The sequence below is a fragment of the Podarcis tiliguerta genome, assembly GCF_965153285.1.
Source record: "Podarcis tiliguerta genome assembly, chromosome: 12".
Lineage (NCBI taxonomy): Eukaryota > Metazoa > Chordata > Lepidosauria > Squamata > Lacertidae > Podarcis > Podarcis tiliguerta.
The window spans coordinates 38027322-38055106 of NC_139545.1; the positions used below are offsets into that span (position 1 = coordinate 38027322).

Consider the following 27785-nt stretch of genomic DNA (forward strand, 5'->3'; position numbering starts at 1 on the left):
ACAGTTTCCCTCTGGGTCTAATTCTAAACTTGATGAAAACTGTTCTGAATTAGGTGAAAATGAGTATGTTTAGACCAACCAAATATGCATCTCCCTGGTCAGCATTTGAAACCAGAACGAGGAAGTAAAATTTGAAAATTCATTCAATTCATTCATTCATTGCATTTATATACCACCTTCCTGCCAAGGCATGCAGGGCAGTCTGCAGTTTTAAAGGACTGAAACTAATCATACAACATCTAAACACCATTTATCCAAAATCTGTGCTAAGCAGAGGAAACCCTTATAAATTGCATGCAACAGTATAAGCGAGATCTACCAACCCAAATGTAATAAGGACAAAATATATATGACATCCAACCCCCAGTAAATATTTCACAATCCCTGTGGCTCCCTTCATGAATTCTTGATTCCGCAGATACAGTCCTTCTGATTTCCCGCATCTAATGTAATCGCTTAAGACAACTGCACAACATGATTTATATACAATAATACACATTATAATGAAAGAAGTGTGAAATAACAGTGCCATCAACAGTCATGTATATTTTCCCCAATGCAGATATGCATTCAAGCATGAAAAACTTTATCTCTGTTCCTTGTTGCCAGTAACATCTGGTTTTGATTGCTCCTGACTATATGCTTCTCTCTGGTGTAAAAAGCCAGTCTTCTAATTTTTATATTTGGTTTAAAATGTCCAGTGAATTACTAGGGTTGGATCCAATCTAAGGTCGCAATCCCAGATCTGTGGCTTTCTAGATAACAATGGACTCCAACTCCCATTAGCCGTAGCAAGCATGGTCAACGGTTAGGGATGATGGAAGTTGTAGGTCACCAACCCTAGAAGGGCCACAGGTTCCATACTCTCTTACCTGGAAATAAATCCCATTGAACTTAGTGGAGTTTACTACTGAGCAGACATGTATAATGTTGCACTGTTTTGCACTGTTTTTGTATAATGTTGCAATGTGATAGCTCCCATTTAAATCAATGAACTTGTTCATCATTAATAACTTTTTATACTGATTTCAGTAGGACCTAAGTGCAACTAAATTAGTCTGGTTCCAGTTCATTGTAAATAAGTATTTATTCTGCTATTGTAATTGGTAATAAGTTAATGCTTTTTCTGTTTTTGTTTATTTGCTTGCTTGCTTCCTTGCTTGGTATTTAAGAAATTGGGGGGGGGGGGATAAGGTTAAATGCAGGGAAGAAGCATTTTATTAACCAGCATGCTAATTTATCAGCAGCTGGCCACCTTGAATGCATTCCTTATGAAGGTGCTACCAGTAGCAGAGCTTCATGCTCCAGCACCGGGGGGGCGGGGCAGACTGCCCCCGGTGAGCAGGCGTGGGCGGGGCTGCCGTGCGTCCCAGGGGTATGGCGCGCGTCCTGGGGGAGTGGCGCACTGCCTGTGGGGGCGTGTGCACTCCCCCCACCCCTTTTCCTCCACCAGTGGGCGCTACTTTCCATTTTCAGTCTCTTTGTTAGTATTAGTGTTAGTGTTCCACAATGAACCATATACTTTTTATTTTGCCTTTGGTTTTGTCTGAGGATAACCTGGAGGTTTTTAACATCACTGCCACTGCCCTCTATGCAATGTGTGCACAACACCCTAAGAATGCCTATGCCTTGTACAAGTCAAGGAGAAATGGGAAATTACTTTGTAATTTCTATAGCTCAATCGAGGAGAAGGAGAAGCCAGAATCTCCAGGACGGTCTACTTCAGTCAGTAAAGGAGGTGGTAGAGAGAAAGGATCAAGGTACTTTTATTCTTATTAAGAGCTTCTTCTTATTCTTATTAAGTATAGAAGCTTGAGACTATAATTATTGTTGCTATTATTATTATTACTATTATTATTACTATTACTACTACTTAGTTATCCTACAGCACAATCCATATACATGGTGCTTTATAAAGATTATACCCCAAGGGGCTTCCAATCTAAAAAAAGACAAAGGGAAGGGGAGAGAAATGGAGCATAGGGACAAGCACGGGTAAAATATATGATTACACATAATAAAAACAAGTTTCTACAACCACTCAGAAATCCAGGCAGTTGTTTCAGATTCTTCCAAATACATATTCCATATGTACTAATTTTGTTTTTATTCTAAGATACCTTATTGGTTGATTTTAGCACATGTTAGACTGGCAGGGTGGGCTAACAGCACTGTATAAAAAGCCTTTGCTGTCTATGTCCCTAGCACTTGAGGTCATGGTGTATCCTTTACTGGGCATCGCAGTTGCATAGAAAGCAGAGCATTCCCAAAGTTTATATAGGACTAAGTCCTCATTTTGGCTAGAAGTAGGTAATCCTCCCCAAGCAAGATTGAGACACTAACAGTGCAATCCTATTGATGACCACTCAGAGAAGTTAATAAAATGTCAATGACACTTGCTATCAGGTAAGCGTATCTAGGGTTGCAGCATAAATCTAGGAGGAAGGATGAATGCAGGCTGTGCAGAGAAACAGATCTATGTTTGTGTTTGGTGGCTTTAGAGTAGCTTTCTTTGTGTCAACCCAGCAAAACAGCTTTATTGATTATTTTGTTGTTGTTCCACTGCTGTTTGATTTGTTTTTATTTTAGGTTGCTTTGGGTTTTTTGCTTCCTTTTAAGTTTCCTGCTTTTTAAAAGGAAAGCCGTTGGATTCATAGAAGTATTGTTTTTAAAACATCAATGTCTATACAGGACCCAATTCAGCTCCTTTATAGTTACGCTTATGCAGCTGACTCCACCAGTTAAAACCTCATATTCTGGGATTTCCAAAATGTTAGCATTTCCCAACAGGCAGTGTATCTATCACAAATGAATTTTGGTCAAATTCTGGGTCAGATGTGAAGCTGCTTCCACAATGGACATGATGCACACATTTCGTCCCCAGTGTGATCTTTCAGAAATTTATGAAAGTGGTTGAACAGAGTGTGTAACAGCTGTTTTGAATTATGATACCGATAATACAGCTATCACAGGAGCAATTCACACAGTATTTCTCCCGATTATTGAGGTCCCACATTTTCCACTCGTCTGTCAACAATATACGCAGATGGTTAAAACCATACCTGGCCACACTTGTGCTCATGATCACACAGAATAACAAACATGTGACTCATAGGATAAATGGAAACAGCTGGCAGCAATTTTTGTTAATTTGGTTACAGTTTTTCCGGGTCCCTTTAATCCCAGGAACTGCAGTTAGTGGCTCTATCCGCCTATCACCCAGCTAACAGAGATCTTTCCGCATCTTGTTCTAAAGATGGCTTGGGACTACTTGCATATTTGTTGGGTTCATGTTTGCTAGTTTCTGCAAACAGACTCTTTAATTCTTTAATTTTTAACAGATGCCTTTTCTACCCACAGGCCTTCAAAGCAGCTAACAAATTGTTTAAAACCCATAAAAATACACAGCAGTAAAATTAAATTAATAAACCGAATACAGCAGCCCATCAAATATAAAAAGACAGTAGCAAGTAAAAATAAACTATCAAAGCTCTGATTAAATAAAATATTGTCTTAAGTCTGCCTTAAAGCATCCTGGATTATTTAAACAAAAAGGCTAACACTAGCTGATCTCAGCTTCCCTTTTAAGCCGCAAAGGGAAGGCATTCTTCTGAACTCACAAATGTGAGAAAGAAAGGATAATATCTAATAAAGATATTCTCCTAGCATCTAATCACATACGAACAGTAACTGCATGCTGGAAAGCCTGTTTTGTGGAGGTAATGCAAACCTCAGGTGACAAGGATTTCCACAGTCTTGGTGTCTCTGGTGACATGATACTGCCCTGTGCTAGTGCCATCCTAGTACCATCAGTAGTAGGATGCAAAATAGGGCCCTATCTATACTTAGAAAGTAGACAGGTTCATATGGGAAAAGGCCAATCAAGAAAATAACATAGGATCTCAGCCGTTTTGCGGTGGTGGTGGTGGAATGGCTTTCTAGAAAAGGGCGATGGTGGGGAGCCTAGGTAAAGGTAAAGGGACCCCTGACTGTTAGGTCCAGTCGTGGCCGACTCTGGGGTTGCGGTGCTCATCTCACTTTATTGGCCGAGGGAGCTTCTGGGTCATGTGGCCAACATGACTAAGCCGCTTCTGGCGAACCAGAGCAGCGCATGGAAACGCCATTTACCTTCCCACCAGAGTGGTACCTATTTATCTACTTGCACTTTGATGTGCTTTCGAACTGATAGGTTGGCAGGAGCTGGGACCAAACAACGGGAGCTCACCCCATTGCGGGGATTCGAACCGCCGACCTTCTGATCGGCATGCCCTAGGCTCTATGGTTTAGACCACAGCGCCACCTGCGTCCCCGGGGGCCTTTGTGGGAGCACACAAAAAGGCACGTCCATTTGAACATAAGGTTAGGTGTTGTGTCATTGGAAAGAGGCAGGGAATTCTAATCTAATGGTGATTAAAGCACCTTGGGGAGAGAGAGAGAATATCTCTTTCTTTCCTCTAAGCTGACATACCTATTTACTTTCACTTAAATCAGAGCATGTGGGAAGCATTCCTAATACCCCTGTGCTTTTTGCAAAAGAAAAGGGAAAGGGAAAAAGGAAGAAGAAAAACCCAAAGAAGAAGAACCGGAGCCAGTGATGCCTAAAATAGTCGAAGAAGTTCCTCTAAAGGCCTCATGGTATCCCCCTGTTGATTCCATCTTGGTGGATTACATTACTGAGGTTTCCAAAACAATTCTCCCACTACCAACCACGAAAGAACAGGTTGTAGCCCTTGCGCAGTGAGTACCAGGACAATGTCTTTTCTGTGAATTCAAAGTAAATATTTTAAGGTATTGATTTAGAAATCTACTGAATATAGTCCCCATTTTGACCTGCTTTCCTTTACCAACCCTTCAGAGAGTTCGTCTCTGTTTATTCAGTATTGTGGGTCCTTTTGGTCACACATTGTCTGCAGAACAGACTTAAACAGCTTTCAATTTCATGTAATTGAAAGGTAAAATAGGACTGATAAATAATAAAAGGAAAAGTCTTTTAAAACCCTAAACAATACAAAGGTGCTTTTTTAAAAAAAAAAGTTCCAACATTCAGGAAGGGTTTTAAAGGTTGAAAATACAAATGTATTTTTATGGCTTTCCTGGAAATTGACACAGCCCAAAATTGACACAGCTGAGGGAGTTTCAACACTGAGGCATCACTTCATGAAAGACTGAACTCCTTGTAGTGCCAGTTAATCTCCAGTTGTGATAGCTTGTGGAGCAAGAACTTTTCCAGAGCTTCTGGGGTAGCAAGCTGGTTTATATGGGAACAGATACCCTTATTTATATCTGTACTGTAGATGATTTTTTCTTCCTCATACTTATTTTTTATTATTTAAAGCACTGTAGGAAAAAAGATCAGCTCCTACTCACAAGCCTTGAGAGATCACGTAGAGTCAGCAAAGCAGATAAGAACTGGAAGGGGAATGTGTGCATCTTTGAAAGTTATTGAGATGGATAATGTAATATAACATATTTAAACACCAGTTAATAGTGCTAGTATTAAACCTGATTAAATATTATGACAATTGTTAATTTAAGTCACTATTGGATTTTAAAACAGGTTTGTTGCAGAAAAGATGGGCGGTCCAATCGAAACAGACAAATTGCATGAATTCAGCTGGGAACTTCATATAAGTGAAATTGAATATGAACTGAAATGCAATGTCGTGCCTATTGGGAAGATCAACAAAGGAACCTTCTACCATAGGGCCTTGCTTTTCAAGGTAAAGTCAATTACTCAGCCAGATACAAGTTTCATTTTAATAGCACACAGCATATGCTAATGTATATCAACTTCAACGTATCCTTGCTGTAGTGTTATTCAAACCTTATTTATTTGTGTACTTAAGTCATTTTGTGTTTGGATAGTATTGATTTCTCATCAAGCAAAGACACACAGTCCTATTCTGTAAACACCATTTAAAATCATTGGGAGAGAAGTGTGAGTGATGTTAATACATTGCTTTATTAAAAGCAAAATAATACAAATGACCATGTTGATGACTGGTGCAGTGCTGTGAGTTATCATCTCAGCTATATATTACTGCAATATGTTATATGTAGGGCTGCCTCTGAAGATAGTTTGGAATTCAGCAGCCAGGTTGCTCACTGGGGCAAGGTTTGAGCATATAATGCCAATTTTGGCCCAACCACATTGGCTGCAGTCAATTAGTTTCTGTCTGGGCCCAATTCAAATTGCTGCTTTTCACCTATAAAGCCTTAAATGGCTCAGGACTGCAATACCTCAAGGACCACCTCTCCTCATATGAACTGACCTAGATGTACCCTGCAGGCATCATCTGAGGCCCTTCTTTATGTGCCACCTCTATGATAGGTCCAGAGGGTGGCAACAAAAGAACAGGCCTTTTCAGTGGTGGCTCGCTGTTTGTGGAATACTTTCCCGAGGGAGGCTCACCTGGCACATTCATTATACAGTGGTGCCTCGCAAGACGAAAAGAATCCGTTCCGTGAGTCTCTTCGTCTAGCGGTTTTTTCGTCTTGCGAAGCAAGCCCATTAGCGGTATTAGCGGTTTAGCGGCTATTAGCGGCTATTAAAGGCTTAAGGGATTAGCGGATTAGCTGCTAAAAGGCTATTAGCAGCTTAGTGCCTTAGAAAAAGGGGGTGGGGAGCGGAAAAAACCCCCCAGGAATCGCAAGACATTTTCGTCTTGCGAAGCAAGCCCATAGCAAATTCGCCCTGCGAAGCACCTCCAAAACGGAAAACCCTTTCGTCTTGCGGGTTTTCCATCTTGCGAGGCATTCGTCTTGCGGGGCACCACTGTATATCTTTAGGCACCAGGCAAAAACATTTTTCTTTAGCCAGGCCTCTGGCTAATTAAACAATCTATGGCCTTTTAGGCTGTGGAAGGTTATTGTTTTGTTTGTAATTATGTTAAGTATTTCCGTGTTTTTATACTGTAAACCGCCCTGTGATCCTGGGATGAAAGGTGGTATGGTATATTATTGTTGTTGTTGTTGTTGTTGTTGTTGTTGTTTCACTGACAAGCTAGACACTATTTCTTGCCTTTATACCCCTCTTTGCAGCATGGACGTAACAGTACAAACCCACCTTACTGGGTTATTGTGAGGGTAGTTTCTGTGAAGTCTTTTGAGCATTTAGGAAAAGCACAAGATAAATATTAAATATTTAAAAGGCTATTTTTCTTACAAGAGATAATTCTCTCTAACAGCAAACTTAATGGTCTTGTGCTTGGGCAGTGAAATGGCAACTCCCACAGGCAACACAATATTGAATGATTTCTATTCAGGATGGAAAATGCATGGTACAATCTTTCTGCTCAACCATTTTCCTCCTGCTTATTTTCCTCTTCTCTCCATGCACAGTTTCCCTTTTGTAGCATGTCTTTCAAATGGTAAAGCACTATTTTAAACTGCAAGCCCTTCAGTGCACTGACCAAAAGGCAGTATGTCAATGTAAGAAAAATAAAGTAAAATATATCTCTCATCTGGTTACTTCCTCCCATAGGTTCTAGCAGACAGAATTGGTGTTAGCTGCAGCTTAGTCCGTGGAGAGTACACCAGAGCATGGAATGAAGTGAAATTGGTTGATGATTCTCCCTTGGGAATACCTGGACTTCTGCTTCCCCCTCAAGTATATATTGTAGATCTCATGTACCAGCCAGGCAATCTAATGAAAGAAGGCAGTCCAGAGGCAGATCGCTATGGGCGTATTTAATTATATTTCCAGAGCTCTTTGAAACCAAAAGCTGCTTGTTCGTAAAGCTAATTAACACAGAGAGGTTTGTAGGGCTCATTTTCAAAGATGGGCTGGGTGCCAACTGCAGCACCTTTACATGTACTGATGAATCTAGATAGGCGAGCTGGGTCTTTTGTTTTACTACATGGAGATTCTGTCTTAAAAAAAAATATTTGGGGAGCGCACAGAATTTCAGTAGAAGTTTTGCTTATATTTTAATCATATTTTATTTATTTTAGTCTTTTGGAATAAAATGCAGATACCAGAAATTTGAAGTGGGGGCTTTATTCTTTATAGGTTACGTTTTAAAATTTTACAGCTTACAAGGACATTTGCTGTCACTTTTCCATTTGAATGTGGGCAGCACAGCAGTTCCTGTATGACATCTTATTTTTGCCATGTATTCGCGGGGGAGAAAGCTATCCGTTGCTACTAGCCATTATGGCTATGCTCTTACCTCCACAGTCGGAGGCAGAAAGGCTTCTGAGTACTAGTTTCTGGAAGCCACGGGAGAGGAGGGTGCTCTTGTGCTCAGGTTCTACTCCCTGGTTTCCCACAGGCATCTAGCTTGCCACTGTGAGAACAGGATGCTGGACAAGATGGGCCATTGGCATGATTCAACAGACTATTCTTATACAGTCACACCTCGGGTTAAAGTTGCTTAAGGTTGAGTGTTTTCGGGTTGCGCTCCATGGCGACCCGGAAGTAACAGAATGCGTTACTTCTGGGTTTCGCCACTCGTGCATGCTCAGATGCTCAAAATTACGTCACGCGCATGCGCAGAAGCAGCAAATCGCAACCCACGCAGACGTGGGTTGCATTCTCTTCAGGTTGCGAACGGGGCTCCGGAACACATCCCATTCGCATCCAGAGGTAGCACTGTATATTAATAAACCTGTTCTCTTTCGGGGTTTTTTTGTTTTGTTTTTTTTTTTGCAATTTCCATCAACGATAATGACATAAAACTGAAGTATAATAAATAAATAGACAATCCTAGAGCCAAACTAGATGTGATGGGGCAGCCGTGAGTGTTCACATGTCTTCCCTGTTCATGTGTAAAAGGGAGAGCCTATGGAGCATGCAAGGCATAGAAGTGAAACTATCCCCACACATCCGCTTTAGTCAGCTGTGTTCTGCTGCTTGATGTACTTTTATCCCAGCATAGTTCTGGTAATGCAAGTTAGCTAACTGGGGCAGGGGAATGGTAGAGCCCAGTTAAGTATAGGAGGGGAGGGTTTGCTCCCCCACCCTGTGCTTTTTTTCATATGTTAAAAAATAGACCTACACTCATACCATTTTATATGTGAATGGGGCAGACAAATTCATAAAATAAGCATGGCTGCCCCAACACATGAACCTTGGCTGTATCTTGGCATCCAGCAGCACCCTTAAATCTGCTTATAACCCTGAAGCAGGGGTGGTGTGAATAGTGCCTAATAGATAGTTCACACCAAACTATCAGTTCAGAAACTCCATCTTTAGCTCGGAGTGGGGTAGATCCATGGGTGTAAAAACTGGTTTGACTGCATGGATTTTGGTCACTAGCTCTAGGGATGGGGGGACAAATTTGATTCAGTTCACATTTGTAGGGGCACCTACCTAATTTGCACTTTCTAAAACAATGTGTGAACTGAAACATAGCCATCCTTTGAAATTAGCAATGTAACGTTGCTAAATTCAATGCATATACCAAGTAAAGTGTGCATAAAAATGCATATTGGTAAAAATAACATACAAAAATGTGTTATTTTTGGGTAAATTGTATGCAAATATGTATATCAGAAGAAATTCACATTGCTGCTGAATTTTTTATAAGGACTTGTTTTCTAAAAATTCACAAACTGATGTGGAAATGTGAAGAAGTTAACTTTAAGAGTGGAAGAACAAGAAACCAAAGTTGAGATTCACCCATCCCTACTGGCTGTTATGGATAATATTCACCCAACCACATAGCACAAAACAAATCAGTCATTTTTTCCTTGCTTTATTTTATTTATTTTATCTTATTTATATTCCGCCCCATGCCAAGGTCTCAGAGTGGCTAACACGAGTATACTTGTGCAGAGGACCTGCTAGTCTGTGGATGATTCTGTGCACTGAGGTCTCCCACTTCCCCTGGAAGACACTTAGGCTTTGGGAAATCTGTAGTACTGTGGTGGGGAACCTAATTTCATGCAACACAGAGAGATTGACTGGCATAGGGAGAGGGAGAGGGAGAGGGAGAGGGAGAGAGAGAGAGAGAGAGAGAGAGAGTGTCCTGCAGTACTACAACCTCCACCCACCACTTGCTCTGGCTCAGAAGTAGCCCCTGGTTGTCTGTAAGTCAACGGGACCTCATAATGGAAAACCAAATACCCCACCCATGCTGTAAGGGATGCCATTTACTGGACCTGCTGAGTGACATCTTAGGAGCAGGAGGAGATCCTTGGCTTACATTTAAGCACTTACATCCCCAGGGTATTGCTTAAAAAGTGGTCAGGGCAAAAATAACACTTAAGAGGGGAGAAGAAAGAAATAGAGGGAATGAATGAACAGTGGCTGGCCCAATCCTCTTGTGGCTAAGACAAATTGTGGAACCAAGATTTTTCCAACCCACTCTTAGACACGATGATAAAATTCACCCTTCATGAAATGAGTGTTTACTCCCTAAGCTTTACTTCTCCAGCTGTATCAACGTTCTCAATAATGGAATCTCAAGAGAGAGTCAGGACAAGCAGTTGGATTAAAAATTCATATGAGTCTTAATCAACCCACAGAACTGAATAAAAAAATATTGAAATGTAAATGGGAACTCATCTCCTTTCTGAAATACTGCAATCTCTATTTGATCAAATATTGTCAGTTCAAAGTGATTTGAAAATGGGGCTTTGAAATATCACTGTGTGCTTGAGCCATAAATACTCCTTGCATTTTTGTGCTCCCCCTTCCCAATCTGTCCTCCTGGGAAAAAGACCCAGGAGGAGGAAAGAAAAAACGTTGCGTTAATGAAAGAGCTTGAACTCCACTAATAAATCAGCAACAACATAATCTTGTGTATGTTTTAATTAATCAGATACGTCATTTTTGGATGGATGACACCCCAGAAGACTGGGTGATTTGAGGAAAAGCATTCCTTTGGTGTGCATTCCCATCCCTGCCCTGTTAGGAAGATCTTGATTTTTTAAAAGTCATTTACGCCTGATTGGTGCATGAAACATAACATACGCTTGCCCTTAAATCATTTATATTTTACTTTCTTTATGATGCCTTTGTGAATTACCTCTTTCTGCATTTGTAATTAGAGGATGTAACAGATGGCCTGGGCTTAGTTCAGGGTGATAAATCCACTAAAATAACCTACAGGAAGCCACTGTGGACAAATGATTCTTTGTCCACTGTGGTGTTCAAGATCTGTGCTACTCAAGACGTTTTGGCTAGGAAGGATGATTATAAAATAGTCTGGCACAGAGATTGGACAAATCAACAGACAAGCGGGGGTGGGGGGCAAAGACACATACAGCAGCATAGTTGATGGGTGGAAGGTTTTGATTAAATGAACATTGTTTTTTATTTCTGTGGATACTTGTTTTTAGAGATGTTTAACTTAGTAAATAAATACACATATTAAATTTTGCAAAGCTAAACTATGGATAGATAAGCCATTCATTTTATGGGGAAAAATGAAAATAATATTCACAATACAATGGAAAAATAAATGTAAGTAGAAGAAGCTGCAATATGGTAGAGGGAAGTCACAGGGGTAGGAAAAAATACGATATTGAAAATGGTTATAACTTGAATGTAATGTAAAGATTATTAAAAATGTGTAACTGAATGAAAACTAAATAAAAATGTAATTTAAATAAATAAATAGTGCTAATCTACATAAAGTTAGGCTTTATGCTGGAATGACAGCACTTCCATGACAGGGTGTGTGGGTGTGTGTGAAGACAGAGAGACAGAGCCTGTTGGGTAATGGAAATATAGAAAACCAATGCCGTCTAGATGCATTATTGAGATAAATGTGCCTGAGAAGATTTGTCAGGTATAAATATGAGCAAAGGCCTCAGAATGTCCTTGCATACATACTTAGGCTTCCTGCTGATTTCCTGTAGCTTAAGCTTCGTATTCACCACACTTAACAAATCAAAATTACACACGAACATATTCAAAGTTCTGCTCCAAGCTGAATACGATAAACAACATAAGCATGTGACACCCTAGGCACATCTATAAATTAGTTTTGGCTAGTCATAGAGAGCAGCAAAGAACTATGCATTGTCCCCCATCCACTGCCCATTGAGAATCCTACTCAGCTGCCTCCTCCTACCTCTCCTTCAATATAGGGTAATGGAGGGGGAAGGCTGAACATTATCATTCTGTCTTCACAGATATAAGGACTGGAATATTAATTTTTGTTTTTTAGAAAGAGTAAGAGTGTGATTCTTAAGATACTGAATTCTGTGCTCCAAACCTGTTTCTTCTGTGCTTTCATACTGTGATTACACAGCCCTGCCTATAGTGGATTTATATGGAAAACAAGCAGATTTCTGTCATTTCAATTGTTAGCTGGGGTTTCATGTACCTCTGTTGGTGGGCAGAGTAGCTCAGCATGAAGCAGGAAATGTCTGAGCAGGGAGATGGCTTCCAGCCAATTGACCAGAGGTCTCAGCAAGTACTCTGTGCTTCTGGACTAGTTCATTCCTAACACCTGTTTCCTGTCATGTTCTAATCCAGGCCCAGCTTTGCCACTGGCGCTCATCTCTTTGAACTCGCATCCACCTGGCATGGAGCCACTTCCCATTTGCCAATCACATATCAAGTTCTCTCTCCTATATTCCACAGTGATCACCCTCAGTATTGTATCCCCTGATTTATTTTCTTTTATTTAAACTGGTCTCCTGTTCTGTCTTGTAACTGGTGCAAACATAAAGAAAGGATGAAGAGCAGGGGAAGAGAAGCCTACCTCCCTGTAAACATAATGCCTATTTGCCATGAATTACTACAAGCATTTGCAGAAGTGGAATTCTTACATATCAGGTATGAACTGTAAAGCCCCTGTATACGTAAAACCTCTATACAAAGTAATGTAATAATGGGCTGGCAATATGTTTCTGGGAGTCTCCAGGGAAATCAAGGACAGTTTCTGCTCCTCACCACCACCTACAATTCAAGAGACTTGTTTAATGATCAGCAAAAGCATACCACTTACTCACTTCTGAGCTCCTGGATTCATTTGCCCTACCAGTCTCCAAAGTTCTGGAAGAGCAGCAGAGAGGATGGGTAAGATCTCAGCAAGTTGAAGACTCAGTTCAAAGAGAAATCCTTAATAAAATTGTGGTCCCCAGGCAACTGCCTGAATTTGCGAGGTGCAGGCATACCTAGGAAAGAGAAGTAATATTGAAGGAAAATCAAAAAGTATTTACTGCAAACTTCGAAATCTTTGTTTATAACCCCTAAAAGTATAGCTTGTAATGGGGGTGATGCCTTTCTGTGTGTGACTCACCCATCCGGACAAAAGATGCAACTCAGCATCTGCTGACATAAATGTGTGTGATGACCAGGTTGCCCTTCAAACCTGTCAGCCAGGCTGTGCCAAGATGCAGTTAAATCAAAATATATATAATCGCCACATGGAGGGACTTTCACTAGCTGCCACCTACTCTTTCAAACACCCACCCACACACATGCTGTTTTTCCTGCTGCTTTCCAGAAGACAGAATCCTGGAGAAAAAAACACTCCCCATCCCCAATAGTTAGCAAGATGATATAATATACTTCAGACAAACTGAGATAGACTGTGGTAACAACTGGATTCTATGTTTTAAAATATGAGGAATCTATCATTGTATGTTTCTTCCCTGCAGCTCTAGGTGAATGTGAAATCTGCATAGCACCTAATATTGCCTCACTTGAATGTCTGCTATCTCCTCCTACATTCCATATACAAACCTGGTTGCTTCATCAGCTAATGTTTCTCCTCTCCACACTCTGTTTATTATTTAGCTTGATGAAGAGATCTAGAGAAGTTGAAAGCTTGCACATTATTTTGGTTGACATAATGTTGTCCTAATAGGAATTTTAGAACCCCCAATGATCTGGGTTGCATTCCTGAAGGTTTATAGCACAGTTAACAATAAAATATTTGGCATGTCTGCTCAGAGGTAAGCCCATTTGATTTCAGTGGTACTTACTCACAGGAAAGCCACAGCCTGACCTAAGGTGAATCACAGCAACAATACTACAGTCTTACAAATATATCAAAATGAAAAAGTGGATCCCCAAATGCAAATTTGGGCTTGGATCCTTAATATGAAGATTGATTACTATTGATCTAGAACAGCCAATGTGATGCCTTCTAGATATTACTAGACAATAGCATCCATCATCCTTATTGGTCAGGCTGGTTGAGCTTACTGAAGCTGTTGTCCAGCAAAAACTGGAGGGCACCATGTTGGCTACACCTAATCTAGAACAACCTACCAAGGGAAGTCCCCCTGGTCCTCATTGTTTTTAGCTGCTGCTGTCTGGTGACTTAGCTAATTAATCACAGAGAGACCCTTGAAAGCTACTGGTGTGTGATTCTGCTCTGTGTTACTGGCTTTGAGGTGTTTTATTACTCTATTTATACTTTTGAACTTGATTTTAAACACACAAACTCTGATCCAATGCACCTATTATTGGAACATGAAGACCGTGTCAAAATTAATAGACAATCCCATTTTCTTACACATATGTGGCAATATTTCTAAAATGCTGGCTGGCATCAAACCTGTCACTTTTGTTCCGTGTTTCATTTCGTGTTTTGTTGAATCAATGTCTCTCCAGTAACTGCTGGAAGTGGAGCATAGATTCATTCCACCCCCTGCTACATACTGTAAAATCATTACACCCATATAATTAACAGCATGCTCCCTCTGAGTGCTGAAGCGAACTGATCTAATCATTAATTAAACTTTGTGCTGGGCCTCTTTCACTGCAGTTTTCATGAACTTTGACTCAAGATTAGACAGCAATTGATGGGCCTTATAATTTGATCTCCTGAGTGCCCTCAACTTCCACTGAACTTAGCACCTACTCCTAGTGTGCAAGTGATTTATGTCAAGTGCAAATGGTGCAGTAGAAATAGGTTAAATTGCTCCAAGAGAAGATGTAGATTTGGTCAGGACAATAGCTATCTTCATAATTCACTTCTCAGCTAAAATATAGTTATCCTCTCTATAAAATATGTAAGTATTAATATTGATTCCCATTATACTTTGTAATACACATTGGCTGTCTGCTAAAAAAAGTTTGATTGGAAAGTCAATATCTGAAATATTGAAATCTTTGGAAAGCCAGTTATGGAGCTTTGGCTGGGTGGGGGCAAAATGTTTTATAGCTGATAGCATTTATAGGATGAGGTCTTCATGGGCTAGTGGTAAACAAGTTTTGCATGCAAACTGTTGCAGGTTGAATACCTGGTATCTCTAATTAAATGATCTCAGAACCATGTTACCAGTGATGGGAGGGATTCTTGATCAGAATATCCTGTCTCCCCTGCCCTCCTCAAAGTTGTGTAGGGTTTGCACATTTGATAAGGAAAGCTGCACAGGGTGTTTAAGCATTTAAAGTCCAAAGAACCGATGCAAACTCTACATTTCATTTTTTTTATCGCTTTCCAAAGAGCCATAAAATTTAGTTGTTTTGTTATCAAGAGGGCAGGTCAAAGGTAGAAGAAGCAACAGGGCAGGAGGCATCTCTCTCAGACCTGATCCTTACCAACAGGGAGAAACTGATCAACAAAGTGAAAGTACAGGGAACCTTGGGAGGAAGTGAACATGTCCTCTTGGGTTTCATTACACACAGGCAAAGGAAAGCTGAATGTAGTCGGATGTGCACTCTTGACTTTAAGAAGGCTGATTTCAAAAAGCTTAAGGAGCTACTGAGTGAAATCCCATGGTCAGAAAAACTCAAAAGAGAAGGGAGTCCAAGATGGATGGGAGTCATAGCTGTCAACGTTTCCGTTTTTTTAAGGGAAATTCCCTTATCCCGAATAGGATTCCTCGCAAGAAAAGAGGAAAGTTGACAGCTATGATGGGAGAGTCTTTAAGCTGAAATATTGAAGGCACAACAGCAGACAATTCCAACATGAAAAGTGGGAAGCACTTAAAGAAACCGGTGTGGCTGCCTATGGAGCTTACAGATGAGCTGAGATGTAAGAAGGGCATGTATAAGAAATGGAACCTTCTGACATTGGAACTCCCACGAGAGGTGATGCACTCTCCTTGCTTGGAGGTTTTTAAGCTGAGGTTGAAGATGTCATGTATGATCTAGTTGAAATTCCTGCCTTGCAGGGGATTGGACTAGATCGTCCTCAACATCCCTTCCAACTCTACAATACTGTGAAACCCTCAAACTAAATCAGGGTCGGGAACATACACACTGCTGGACTGCAGTCATCAAATCCCCCCCCATCTTAACATATGTGACACAACTTGCCCACCTAGAAATATACTTCTGTGCCCCCGGGGTTTTCCTTCTGGTGCCACCAAGAGTCAGGAAGGAAGTGTGTTGTTTCTACGCTTCATCCTCATCTTTGCCTTGCGGGGTTCCTCTTGCTGGGAACGGTATGAAGAGTGGGACCGGCCCCACCATTAGAGTGCAACCATTGCCTCAGGCGGATGATTTGGGGCCTCACAAAACGTCATCCAAATGGTTCATTATTTAATGTTATAATAGTAGTACTGCAGTAGTAGTAGTAGTTTTCCTGCCAAGGAGGGGGAAGAAGCAGTTGTGGAGGAATTTGCCTCCTCAGGTGCCAAAACAACACATTGACGCAGGGCACTCGTTTGCTGCCTGTGCCTTAGGTGGCGAAACGTTTTGAGCAGATTCCGACTTGCGCCTCCTTGATTCCTGTCAGACAGTCGTCTACGCCCGGCTTGTTAACAGCCTTCTGGAGCGGCGGCCCCGCCTGCCTCCCTCAAGGAGGAGAAGGCCTTTCCGCGCGCATCCTCCTCTCTCGGGCCCGGGAGCGAAGCAAGAAGCCGCCAGGCCGCGCGCGCGCGCCCAGGGCAGGGCGGGGCCTCACTCCAAGCGCGGAGCCCGGGAGCAGCGCGACGCAGCTCTGGGCTCCTCAGAGGCGACCATGGCTGCCGCTCGAGTCCTCAGGAGACTTCGCGCCCTGCAGCCGGTCCTGCAGGCGCCGCCGCTGTTTCTGCGCGTTTCGCAGGGGGCAGCCCGGAGCGGCGTCTGCCTTGGCCCCCGAGCTGCGCACACCGACACCGGCGGTAGTTGCTCGGAGCGGGTTGGGTAGCAGAGGGGTGCGGGGTGGGGGTTGCGTCTCCCTACGGGGCTTCCCGGCCTCACGGGGAGGGAGCGGGGGGTGCGGTGCTCCTTCTGTTGCTGCTCGGAGGCAGCTCGGGGCGATTGCTCTGGTGCTCCTTATGCATGACTTAAGAGTTGATTTAATTATAGCAACAGCAAATTACCCGGGTTTATTCGTTAGGGAGACGAGTTGCAGTGCAAAGGAAGGACAACGTGTGCGTGTGCGCAGAGCAAAACAAAGTGGGAATGGGTGGTATCATCTTGAAGTGGTAAAATAGGCTATACAGTGGTACCTCGGGATGCGAACGGGATCCGTTCTGGAGCCCCGTTCGCATCCTGAAGTGAACTTAACAAGCAATGGCGCGTGACATCATTTGAGCGTCTGCGCATGCGCAAGCGGCGAAACCCGGAAGTAACACGCTCCGTTACTTCCAGGTTGCCGCGGAGCGCAACTTGAACGCACTCAACCTGAAGCACATTCAACCTGAGGTATGACTGTACTACTTGAGACTACAGGTCATACCAGTGTGATTTTAAAAACTACATTTTTTTAATTTTTACAGGTATAAAATTAGCACCACAGAGGCTAGATGGTATATTACATTGGTGTATTAGAAGTTTTTGGTTCGTTTATTTACTTACACAGATTATTATTATTCTTAAGTATGAGAGCACTCAGACCCAGTACTTCACTTGTCACTTGCAGCCCCGAGTGGTTCAAATCACCCCAGCATCACATTCTGCTGCTTGGGTAGATCAGGCCTCTGTTTAGTCACACAGTTGCATTGTTTCACTGATACAGTCCCAGGAATGGGCCTCGTTTTGTCCTTTTGCATTCTGGGAGAGCCAGAATGGGCACCAGTTCCTGAGTATTTGGATGTGTACCATGGAGTGCCAAGCTTGTTTTTAATTGCCCATTAAGTCACTTGGGCAAATAACTATATTTCAGACTCAGTTTTTCCATTTGCAAAATGAAGGCAGCTGTAATATACTTCATTGTGTTTTAATGAGGGCAAGCAAGATGGTGTGTAAATAATGTTTTTAAATAGATTCCCCCATCCTCTTTTCATTGTGCCAGTTCCAGGCTGTCATAGTATGAGGATTTTACCGCTTTGGTGATCTGTTGGCCCTGAAATACTAGTCATCACTAGGCAGTTTCCCATCCACCAGGGCTAAGCTGGGCTATCCATCACACTGGATCCCTTTCTGGCACTGCAACACACCATCCTGACAAGTTAGAATTGTGCTCTTAGCTTTGCCAAATGCTGCTGGTGTGCAACATGCCAGGCAGCTTAATATGCTTAGTCCAATCAGGCACACTAGCCAAGCTCTGCAACAAACGCAGGTCAGTTTGCGAGCTTGCAAGTAAATTTGTGTGCACCAGGAAGAGGGGAAATGGTGGTTTAGAAGCAACCTGTGTGTTGCAGGATTGATGAGGCCTCTGGGAGATGGAAGAGCTGTCAATTCGTCAAGGGTGATATGATGTTTATTTGAAACCATTTTCTTTACAAAGATTCCCCACCCCTTTAACTGTATGCAATATCTTTTTTATTGTTCTCAAGGCCCCATTAAACAACTCCTCCATGAATATGAGCCTTTGACCATTTCCTAGTAAATGCCACCACTGTGGAGTGACGCTTCTCTCTCAGCAGCTGTTCTAAGCGCCTTGTATTTCAGCAACTTGTCAGCTGTAATTGCAGGCCTCCATGTATCGCCTTCTCTTGGCTCTGGATGTAATTACTGTTCGCCTTCTGGTGCAATCTGGCATATAGAAATTTCTTCTTTGCACAGTGGCTTATACCTGTTGGTTGAATTTCTTGTTCTTCCACCTTTCTAGATAAAGATGTGGGTTCTTTGACAAGATACGATGAGTCAATTGTTACCACTGACTGGCAAAAGAAGTTGACTCCTGAGCAGTTTTATGTCACCAGGGAAAAAGGAACTGAACTGGTAAGCCAAGAGTTGTAATAGTTTCCAAGCAGGTGAAATGTATATTCAACATAGACATACATTGCATAACTGTTCCTTAATTTTTTAAAAAATAATATTTATTAAAAGTTTAATAGTTACAGAAAAAGAGAAAATAACTGTTCCTTAATTTGACAGAGTTTTGGCTCTGTTCAGGATCTCAACCAGGAACCCCCAAGTAGAATCAATCCCAGGGTGGCTTGCATTTGGCAGCAAATGTAAACAGTGCTGCCTGCGAGCCCTGCTGCCACTTGAGCACTCCTAATGATTCATTGGCAGCTGGGGCTTTACCTCTCCTGCACTTGATGTCCTAGACCTAGGACATCAGATGAGTGACAGGTGGGCAGGGCTGGCTGAAAACAGCCATGCAAGTCAAATTTGCCAGACTGGCAGGCCTAATTTTTTCCTGCAGGCTGAAAGTTCCCCACCTCTAATAGATGAAATAGATAGACCTCTTCTTCTTACATGACTAAGTCCGTTTTTAAAGGCATCATCACAAATTGTGGCAGGAATAATAATTATAATAATAATAATAATTTATTATTTACAGTATACCCTGCCCATCTGGCTGGGTTTCCCCAGCCACTCTGGGCGGCTTCCAACCAAATATTAAAAACACAATATAGCGTTATAGGAAATCCTATAAAGTTCCGTGAAGAATTACTTCTCTTTATCCATCCTAAACTGATTGCAGTGATGAGCACAGATTCTGTCTGTTTAGACAAGAGTGATGTTGGGTGTTGTAAATGTGTGATGACCACATACCTGAACCTGTAAAGATTCTGCTCCTTGGTTTGGTTACCCCCAGGAGAGTAAAAGGTGGGAATGAAACTTCTCAGGGTGACAAAGAACATGCAGGTTGAATATCCATGTTACACTGGAAGTTCCCACATATGAGCCTGCTTGATGTTTGGTTTTGCAAGCTGACTTGGAGGTGGAGGGTGGGAAAGATGGCTAAGAATTAGAATATTAACAATGCATGTTTGAAGCCTTTTAGTGGAATCCATCTGACTAACACAGAGCCTGGGATGTACCACTGCATATGCTGCAATGCTGTGCTGTTCAGGTAGGAGTCTATTTGCAATATACTTTTTTCAAATTTACATATGTGTGTATGTCTGACTCTCGCTGGAGCTCAGGTACATAATGCTTTCCCTTCACAACAAACTAGTGAGGGTACGGTAGGCTGAGAGAGCAACTGGTCCAAAGTCACCCATTGAGCTTCACGGCTGTGCCTGAATTTGAACCTGGGCTTCCCAGCTCTAAGGGTGCAGTGAGGAGACCCTGATTTAGTTCAGGGCTGCGACACTGGAGGAGCACAGGTTAATTTTCCCCACTGCAAAATATTACCAGTTAAAATTCCCCCAACACTGCTATTAGTCCATTCAGGGAGAGAGCCTTTTCAGTCATCTCCCCACTTACAGAATACTCTTCCCCATAGGGCTCACCTGGCACTAGCATTAATATATTTTAGTGTCAGGCTAAAACTTTCCTATACTGCCAGGCATTTGACTTTGCATAATATTAGCGGATTAAGTTTTGATTGGACATCTATTGATTGTTTTTTGTGTCAGTGGTGACCAGGCACTCTTTTTTTGTCTGCTGGGTGTTGTTTTTTACTGTTTACATTGTTGTATTGTCTAATTCTTTTATACGTTTGTATGTTCTTTGTAAGATCCATGAGATTATTTTTGTAGAAAGCAATTAAAATTTAGTAAATAATCATCATCATCATACTGTGATCTATGTAGGATAAGACCCTGGAAATTGTCTCGGACAAGGATAGTTAAAGCGGTGCTCTCCAAATGCCTTGGACTCTAATGTCAAACAGTCCCTACCAGCACAGGCAATAGTCACGGATGATGGAAGTTGTAGTCCACAACATCTGGATACCCCCAGGTTGGCTTCCTCTAGTCTGGAACCTTTAACTAGTGCAGAATTCTCCCTTTTGACTGCAGGGAGCCGTAGAAAGCACAATAGACTGCTATCTCCCATCAGCTCTGACTGCTTAGGTATTTGGGGACCTGGTCTCAGCTGCTGGATATTATTACCCGTTCTTGCAGCCTGCTGCAAGTAGAAATAAGACCCACATTCAGATTATTGGAAGGAGTCTCCTCCCTAGCTGTATTGTGTTTACTACTGAACTGTAAGCAAAAGCAAGAGCTGCCCCTTGAGAAGCATCCTAATCTCTGAGCATGCAAAGTGTTTCTGCAGGGTATGTAGGTTACTGCTTTCTCCTATGAAGAATTCACTAAGGATTAGGAATACATGGAACATAAGTCTCAGGTTTTATAGATAGCAAATCACAGAATTTTAATGGAACATCAAACCTCAGCCCAGTCATAAAATTATAGGCAAGGGTCATACTTCTTAAAATCATCTCAACTACATTTGGGACAGCTAAAATGCAGATCAAAGTAAACAACATATGTTGAAGGAATGGTGTATTAAGGGCTAATCTAACACATATGTTTGGGGAATGTCCATTTATCCACAAATGCTCTGGTGAACTACTTCAAAGAACAAATAGAATTTTGAGCAGCAGCATTTTGGTGGCTACTAACATGTTTCTAGCAGACTAAGTGACGTACTTATAAATAAACCGCACAGGGATATTTGTGGTGAGGAGCTATTTTAATAGGGCAGAAAATTGGCAAGGTTGTTGGGGGTTTTTTTTTACAGTAAGAAAATGTAGACCTGATGTAGAAGACACAGTGAACAAGACAATTTTAAACACCTGTTTGAAAAGCCATAGTCAATGGAGAGATTATAATTGCACTGGTCCCAATCCAGTGGTAGTTCTCATGCAGCAATGAGCTGTTCCCACTGCTTTACATAAGAAGAGCCTGCAGGATGAGGCCGGTGGCCCATCTAGTCCTGCAACCTGTTCTCATAGCGGCCGACCAGATGCCATGCGGAACACCCACAAGCAGGATCTGAGCGCAGCAACACTCTCCTCTCCCTCAGTTTCCAGCAACTGCCATTCAGAAACATTACTGCTCCTTACTTCCTTTGCATAAGAAATCTCTACTCTTGTGCACAAGCCCTGTTTAACCCTTAAATTGCACACTGAATGATCCCTGCTGTTGCACTTTCAGTAGTTCAAAGTGGATCTCTGGCATACTTGTGAGCCTCTCTTCCCTGCATTTACATTGTAAGATGGAAAAACAGCAAGGAGTCCCTCTTGTGGCACTTTCAAAGACTAACACATTTACTGTGGCCTAGGGTGTGTTTTTTTTGAACTAGAGTTCACTACAGGTCCGCCTTTCTTAGAAGATTTGTTTTTATATGCTTTTTACTGTTTTGTTGGTTTTAGGCTCTGTGATGGCATTGTCTGTTTTCATATTATACACTACTTATAAAAAATTTAAACAGTAAGAAGTTTATAAATGTTTTTCGATAAATGAAGATGGTGAAAGAGACTCTTTTCACATGGGTGTCTACTTTCTCTGCTTTTCTTTCTTTGGTTTTAGAACAGTGCTGATTTTGCCTAGTTTGTACTTCTTGATCCAGGAGTTTGCAAGTGTGGCTAGACTAGGCATATCAAACAGATTTTTACAAAGTTCCTACTTAATCAGGCTACAACTAAAATGTATATGTCTGATTGAAACAGGACACAATTTCCCACCTGAATGTTTCTTGATAGATCCATATTTCTGAAAGTATGAAGAATACAAAACGTTTTTATTTTGTTAAACCATGGTTGCTAAAAATGTAAATGTCTATGTAAATGTAAATGTTGGAAGACATAGACATGTTTTGTTTGTTTCTTTGAACTTTTCATGTGTCCTGTTCCTTAAAGGCATATGTGGGCAACAGCATGAATATTCATGTGTAAGTCTTCCTGAGCTCAGTGGTGCTTATTCCTATGCAAGTGGGTACAGGATTGGAGCCTCAGAAACTTTGGACACAGTCCAGTCAAAGCTGCATAGGCTTAAGGCTGTTGTGCTAAACTCACTCACTAACAAATACACCCAATAGAAATCTGTTGTACTTACTTATGAGTTACTATGCTTAGTTCATGCTGTGGTTCACTGGTTTTCATGTAGAAATCAAGCATAGGGTTAAAGTCTTCTCTGAAATCAATGGGCTACAGAAGTCCTTAGTTTTTGGTTGAATTGCTCTCCCTCCTTCATCTATTTATTAAAAACAACAACACATGGGCTATAAATAATCCTGGGACTCAGCTAGATTTATATGCGATATAACATTGTGCCACCAGATGGTGATGTGGAGTCCCGTTTTTCTCTACCTGTTTTCCCTGTTTAAATTTACAATGCTTTCAACAAAAATGCTTCTATGATGTGTCTAAATCCAGCCCTGATTATTTCCATACTGAACATCTATTTAAAAGCAAAACTTCATATTTTTAGCCTTCCATTTAAGGATATTCACATGTTATACAAGATTGCCTTTTTAATAATGCAGTTATGGTTGTCAGCATTTTCATCCACCTGCCCACCCCCCCTAATATTATTAAGAGGGTCTCTTCTCCAGTCTTCAGAGAGTAGCTGGAAGTGGGGAGGCAGAAAAAGGTCCTCCTTTCCTTCCACTCTGCAGTTTTAATCTGAAATCTTAGGCACAGTACTGTGTCAGAAACTGCTTGCGCTAATGAAATTCCCTGTTGCAAAATGCACTTAGAACAATGGGGGTTTTGAACACTACTACTGCCATCTTTGGGGTGGGGAGAAAAGAACAAGATAAAAAGGCAATGTTATTTGGGAAAGCAACATCCCTCTCCAAGCTACTTTCTTGCATATAGGTGAGAGATAAATTTAGTGATAGACTCCATGCATGCATCTATCTATCTATCTATCTATCTATCTATCTCATCCTCTGTGTGTGCACATGCGTGCATGCATGTATGTGTGTGTGTGTGTGCGTGCACCACAACCCTTCATTAATATGCAACTTTGCTGTCCTTTATAGCTCAGAAACAAAATATGATTCTGGCACAGGGTGGCCATCCTTTTCAGAAGCATATGGGACACATGGCACAGATGAAAGCAATACTAATATCTTGAGACGTCCTGATAATTCACTAGGAACAAGCAGCACGGAAGTCATCTGCAAACAGGTACACCTACCTTAAAGAAAGCATATAAAGTTCCTTAAATGCAAGTCTCTTATTCTATATGTGTCACAAAAAGTGAAGTGTAGCCGCATTCATACAACTAAATACACTTTCATGAATCATGAAATTAGTCCCAGGTAGTGGACCTAATGTATGAACTTCTGGGGCAAATCTATAAAGGTAAAGGACCCCTGACAGTTAAGTCCAGTCGCAGACGACTCTGGGGTTGCAGCTCTCATCTCGCTTTACAGGCCGAGGGAGCCAGCATTTGTCCGCAGACAGTTTTTCCAGGTCATGTGGCCATCATGACTAAGCTGCTTCTGGCAAAACCAGAGCAGCACACGGAAATGCCGTTTACCTTCCCACTGGAGCGGTACCTATTTATCTATTTGCACTTGATGTGCTTTCGAACTGCTAGGTTGGCAGGAGCTGGGACCGAGCAATGGGAGCTTACTCTGTTGCGGGGATTCAAACCGCCGACCTTCTGATCGGCAAGCCCAAGAAGCTCAGTGGTTTAGACCACTACAACACAATCCTACACAACATTAATGGTCTCATTAAATCGAGTAGGACTTACTTCTGAGTTGACATGCATAGGATTTTGCCGCACTCTGGTGCACATTTCCAATGGGAATAAGCCCGGTTAAATACAACAATATTTACCTCTGAGTAAATATGCAAAGGATCAGGCTGCACATGTGAGACAGTTGTATGATGAGTGGATGGGAAAGCTGACCTTACAAAAGTTGAAGGAAAAATTATAGATCTGCCCCTTGAGTGATTAAACTCATGGAATCTGCATCAGAAGTCCCAGTGGATTTCCTGACTGACTCACAAATTTAACAATGGTACTGTATTCTGATTGGAATGAGGGCATTCTCTTCCCCCCCCCCCCAATACTATTAATTAATACTGATTTTAAAGTGGTATTCTCAATAAGAATGGTTTTTTTTTTGGCATAGAAAACCATCTTATTAGCACAAAGGTATCTTTTCCACAGAAAGCTTACCCAGGAGAGGCCACACTTTACACCTGGGGCATTTGCATGCATGCAAACGTGAGCACACTAAAATGAGTGGGCTTCGGAAGTTGGCTCTAAACACAGAAGGTATTGCTTATATGGCAGTTGCAGACTTAATTGGCCCCTTTGGCTATGAAATCAGACTGTTTAATTTATGTAGATAGGCTTTAATTTAAAGAACTGGCACTGCAACTAAGTCTGTTATTCTCTTGCAGTGCGATGCCCACCTGGGCCATGTGTTCGGCGATGGTCCCGAGCCATCTGGGCAGAGGTTCTGCATCAACAGTGTTGCATTAACATTTAAACCAAGCTCCAAGCAGTGAGACTTTCCTCTTTACAACCTGTGCATTTGATACCACTTTGATGCTCAGATCTCCTTTGCCGCAGAGGGCCACTTTGAAAATGTATCGGGAGCCAGGTGCCTGTGCCTATTTTGTGTATACATAGTGATGGTAATTAATGAGAATGCATGTGGGGTGACGCCAAACCATGGATGTGAGATGTGCTGCTCTTATTCTGTGATGGAATAGGCTCATCTAAGGTAGCCAGGCTAGTCTGGAGACCTGTGTGCCCTGCTTATGTGGATGCAGAGCTCTTCTGCATGTAGGCAGTTCCATTAAATCCAGCACAGACAGCATATCTACACATACAAATTAATGTACATGCTGCATTTTTTATTTAAAAAATAGTTGATTGCCTCGTTGTTAATAGGTGAAGCAATCAATTATAGTGGAACCTCGGTTCTCGAACCTCTCCATTCCTGAATGTTTCAGCTCCCGAACGTCAAAAACCCGGAAGTAAGTGTTCCAGTTTTTGAACGTTCCTTGGAACCTGAACGTCTGATGCGGCTTCCAATCTGCAAAAAGCCTAGCTGTCAGCCAGTCGGAAGCCGCACCTCAGAATTCGAACGTTTCAGAAATTGAATGTCCTTCCAGAATGGATTACATTCAATTTCCGATGTTCCACTGTACATGCAAATCACATTCACAAATTTCTAAAAAGGAAATACAGGAGCCTTGTACATGCCTCTTAAGTATAATGTAAATTAAATTATAAATATAATTTTTAAATGATTGCTCATTGTTGGAGAGAAAGGCCACATTTTGTGTTACATTGGTGCAACCGACTCAGTATGCCATTTCCAAGACAAGGATTTGCTAAAGAGGACTCCCAAGACATCTGAAGGAGTGAGTTTGCTCTAATTCATGTTGGTGCAGACTCCATTTATTTCTAGAGCTGTGTTTTCCAAAAACAATTATTTTAGTAGTTTACTATGAGGCTTTCCTGTTCACAGCACAAACTAAAATGCACCAGTAGATTTTTAAGACCCAGATGGGAAAGCATAAGTAGCACTATGTCATCGGACAACACACCTTCCTGCTTCTAATTGCCGGAGTGAGGAACCACATCATTAATGTGAAAATTAAAAAGCATAGGGGCCCAAATCATGAGATGAATTTAGAAAACACGATATTTGAAACCAATGAAGCTGTGGCACTATTAGCACCTGTCTTCTGACAAATTCACCTTAGGAAAATTCAAATTAAAGGCTACAAGCTACTTCTCCCGCTGTTTCATTGTTCTGCTGAATGCTGGGGACTTTTTGAAAAATATAAATGTAAATGTTGATATAAAACAGCATTTATCCATCTGGCATATTCTGCTGCTGCACCTTTTCTTTGTAGATCTCTGGCAATTTTGGGAACAATTTTTATTTCCTACTAGTCAGCATTTTAGATTTTATTAATGGAGGTTGGGATGCATTGCAATTCATAAAATAGTATGTCTTCATTACTTTTTTTTATTTATAAAATTATTCCCTCCTCCCTCAAAAGAAATAATGCAAAACATAAAAGGAGTGTTTACTGCTTCCTGTTGTAAAGGCTGGAATAAAATGTTTTGTTCACGGTGGTTTTTAATTTATTCTTGATGTGAGTCACTTATTAAAAGATGACATAAGGAGGATCAGATGTGGTGCAGTGTGCATGCAAGTGAGTCAACATAACCATCTCTGAAGGTTCCCCTTACTTCCCTGTCTTTTGTTCAAGCACCTGGATTTTGCTGCTGGTAGGGCAGCATCAATAGAATATACGGCAATGGAATTTTGCAGAATTTAGGCCTGCAGCTTAATCTTAGGAGGCGCTGCTCTCATAAGATCCTGACTTCAGCATGGAAAAGTTCATTTGCACTTATGTTTGAATCTTTGGTTGACATGAGCCTCTTGAGGCGCTGCAGCTTTAGAAACAACACCAGTCCCAGGATTTTGAAGGTTGCTGGGGAAGAAGTAAGACATGACATCAAAAGGAATACTGCAGAGCTGAAGGGGGTTCCGAAAAGGGAAATCAAAATGATTTAAGGGGTAGGAACAAGGCCTTTATGGGAAAGGTTACTGCATTTCAGGCTTTTTAATTTAGAAAAATGGGTAAGTAAGGAAAGATGCTATAGCAGTGTATAGAATTGTGCATGAGGAAAGTGGCTAGGAAGAAGCTTTTCTCGTGAGTACCAGAACTCCAGACCATCCAATGAAGCTGGAAGTTGGAAGATTAGGACAGACAAAGGAATGTATTTCTTCACACGTTGCATTGTTAAAACTATGGGATTTGCTGCCACAAAAGGTAGCGAGGGCCACTAACTTGGATGGCTTCAAAAGAGGATCAGACAAATTAATGGTCAGCCAGCAGCCTGCTGGGAACCCACAGGCAGAACCTGGTGCTGCAGCAGCT

At 41.6% G+C, this 27785-nt stretch overlaps 3 protein-coding genes across 23 annotated transcripts in view; 2 read left to right on the top strand and 1 right to left on the bottom strand.

Annotated features, from left to right (window-relative positions):
* Positions 1 to 7983, top strand: part of ARMC3 (armadillo repeat containing 3) — a 54707-nt gene extending 46724 nt beyond the window's left edge. For 19 of the 20 annotated variants that reach the window (XM_083406221.1, XM_083406215.1, XM_083406216.1 and 16 more), the window contains 4 exons: positions 1677 to 1760; positions 4537 to 4737; positions 5558 to 5720; positions 7484 to 7983. In XM_083406221.1, coding sequence (XP_083262347.1) covers positions 1677 to 1760; positions 4537 to 4737; positions 5558 to 5720; positions 7484 to 7693 — 658 coding nt within the window. In that variant the 3' untranslated portion in view covers positions 7694 to 7983. The remainder of the gene's footprint in view (positions 1 to 1676; positions 1761 to 4536; positions 4738 to 5557; positions 5721 to 7483) is intronic. The other variant, XM_083406222.1, reaches the window with a different exon arrangement.
* The window catches only part of PIP4K2A (phosphatidylinositol-5-phosphate 4-kinase type 2 alpha), a 177640-nt gene that overhangs the window by 141623 nt on the left and 8232 nt on the right, over positions 1 to 27785 (bottom strand). Inside the window, exons 1-2 of one of the 2 annotated variants that reach the window (XM_083406700.1) lie at positions 16179 to 17033; positions 12910 to 13074 (exon numbers count right to left, since the gene is read on the bottom strand). The gene's annotated coding sequence lies outside the window, so the exon portion shown is untranslated. Of the gene's footprint in view, positions 1 to 12905; positions 13075 to 16178; positions 17034 to 27785 lie in introns of those variants that run through there. The other variant, XM_083406699.1, reaches the window with a different exon arrangement.
* On the top strand, positions 16821 to 26985 carry MSRB2 (methionine sulfoxide reductase B2; the record flags this gene model as incomplete). The annotated part of the gene is made up of 5 exons (XM_083406814.1): positions 16821 to 16962; positions 18837 to 18949; positions 19957 to 20033; positions 23897 to 24044; positions 25278 to 26985. 5 exons carry the CDS (start codon positions 16821 to 16823, stop codon positions 25383 to 25385), a joined length of 588 nt encoding a protein of 195 aa, XP_083262940.1. The 3' UTR covers positions 25386 to 26985.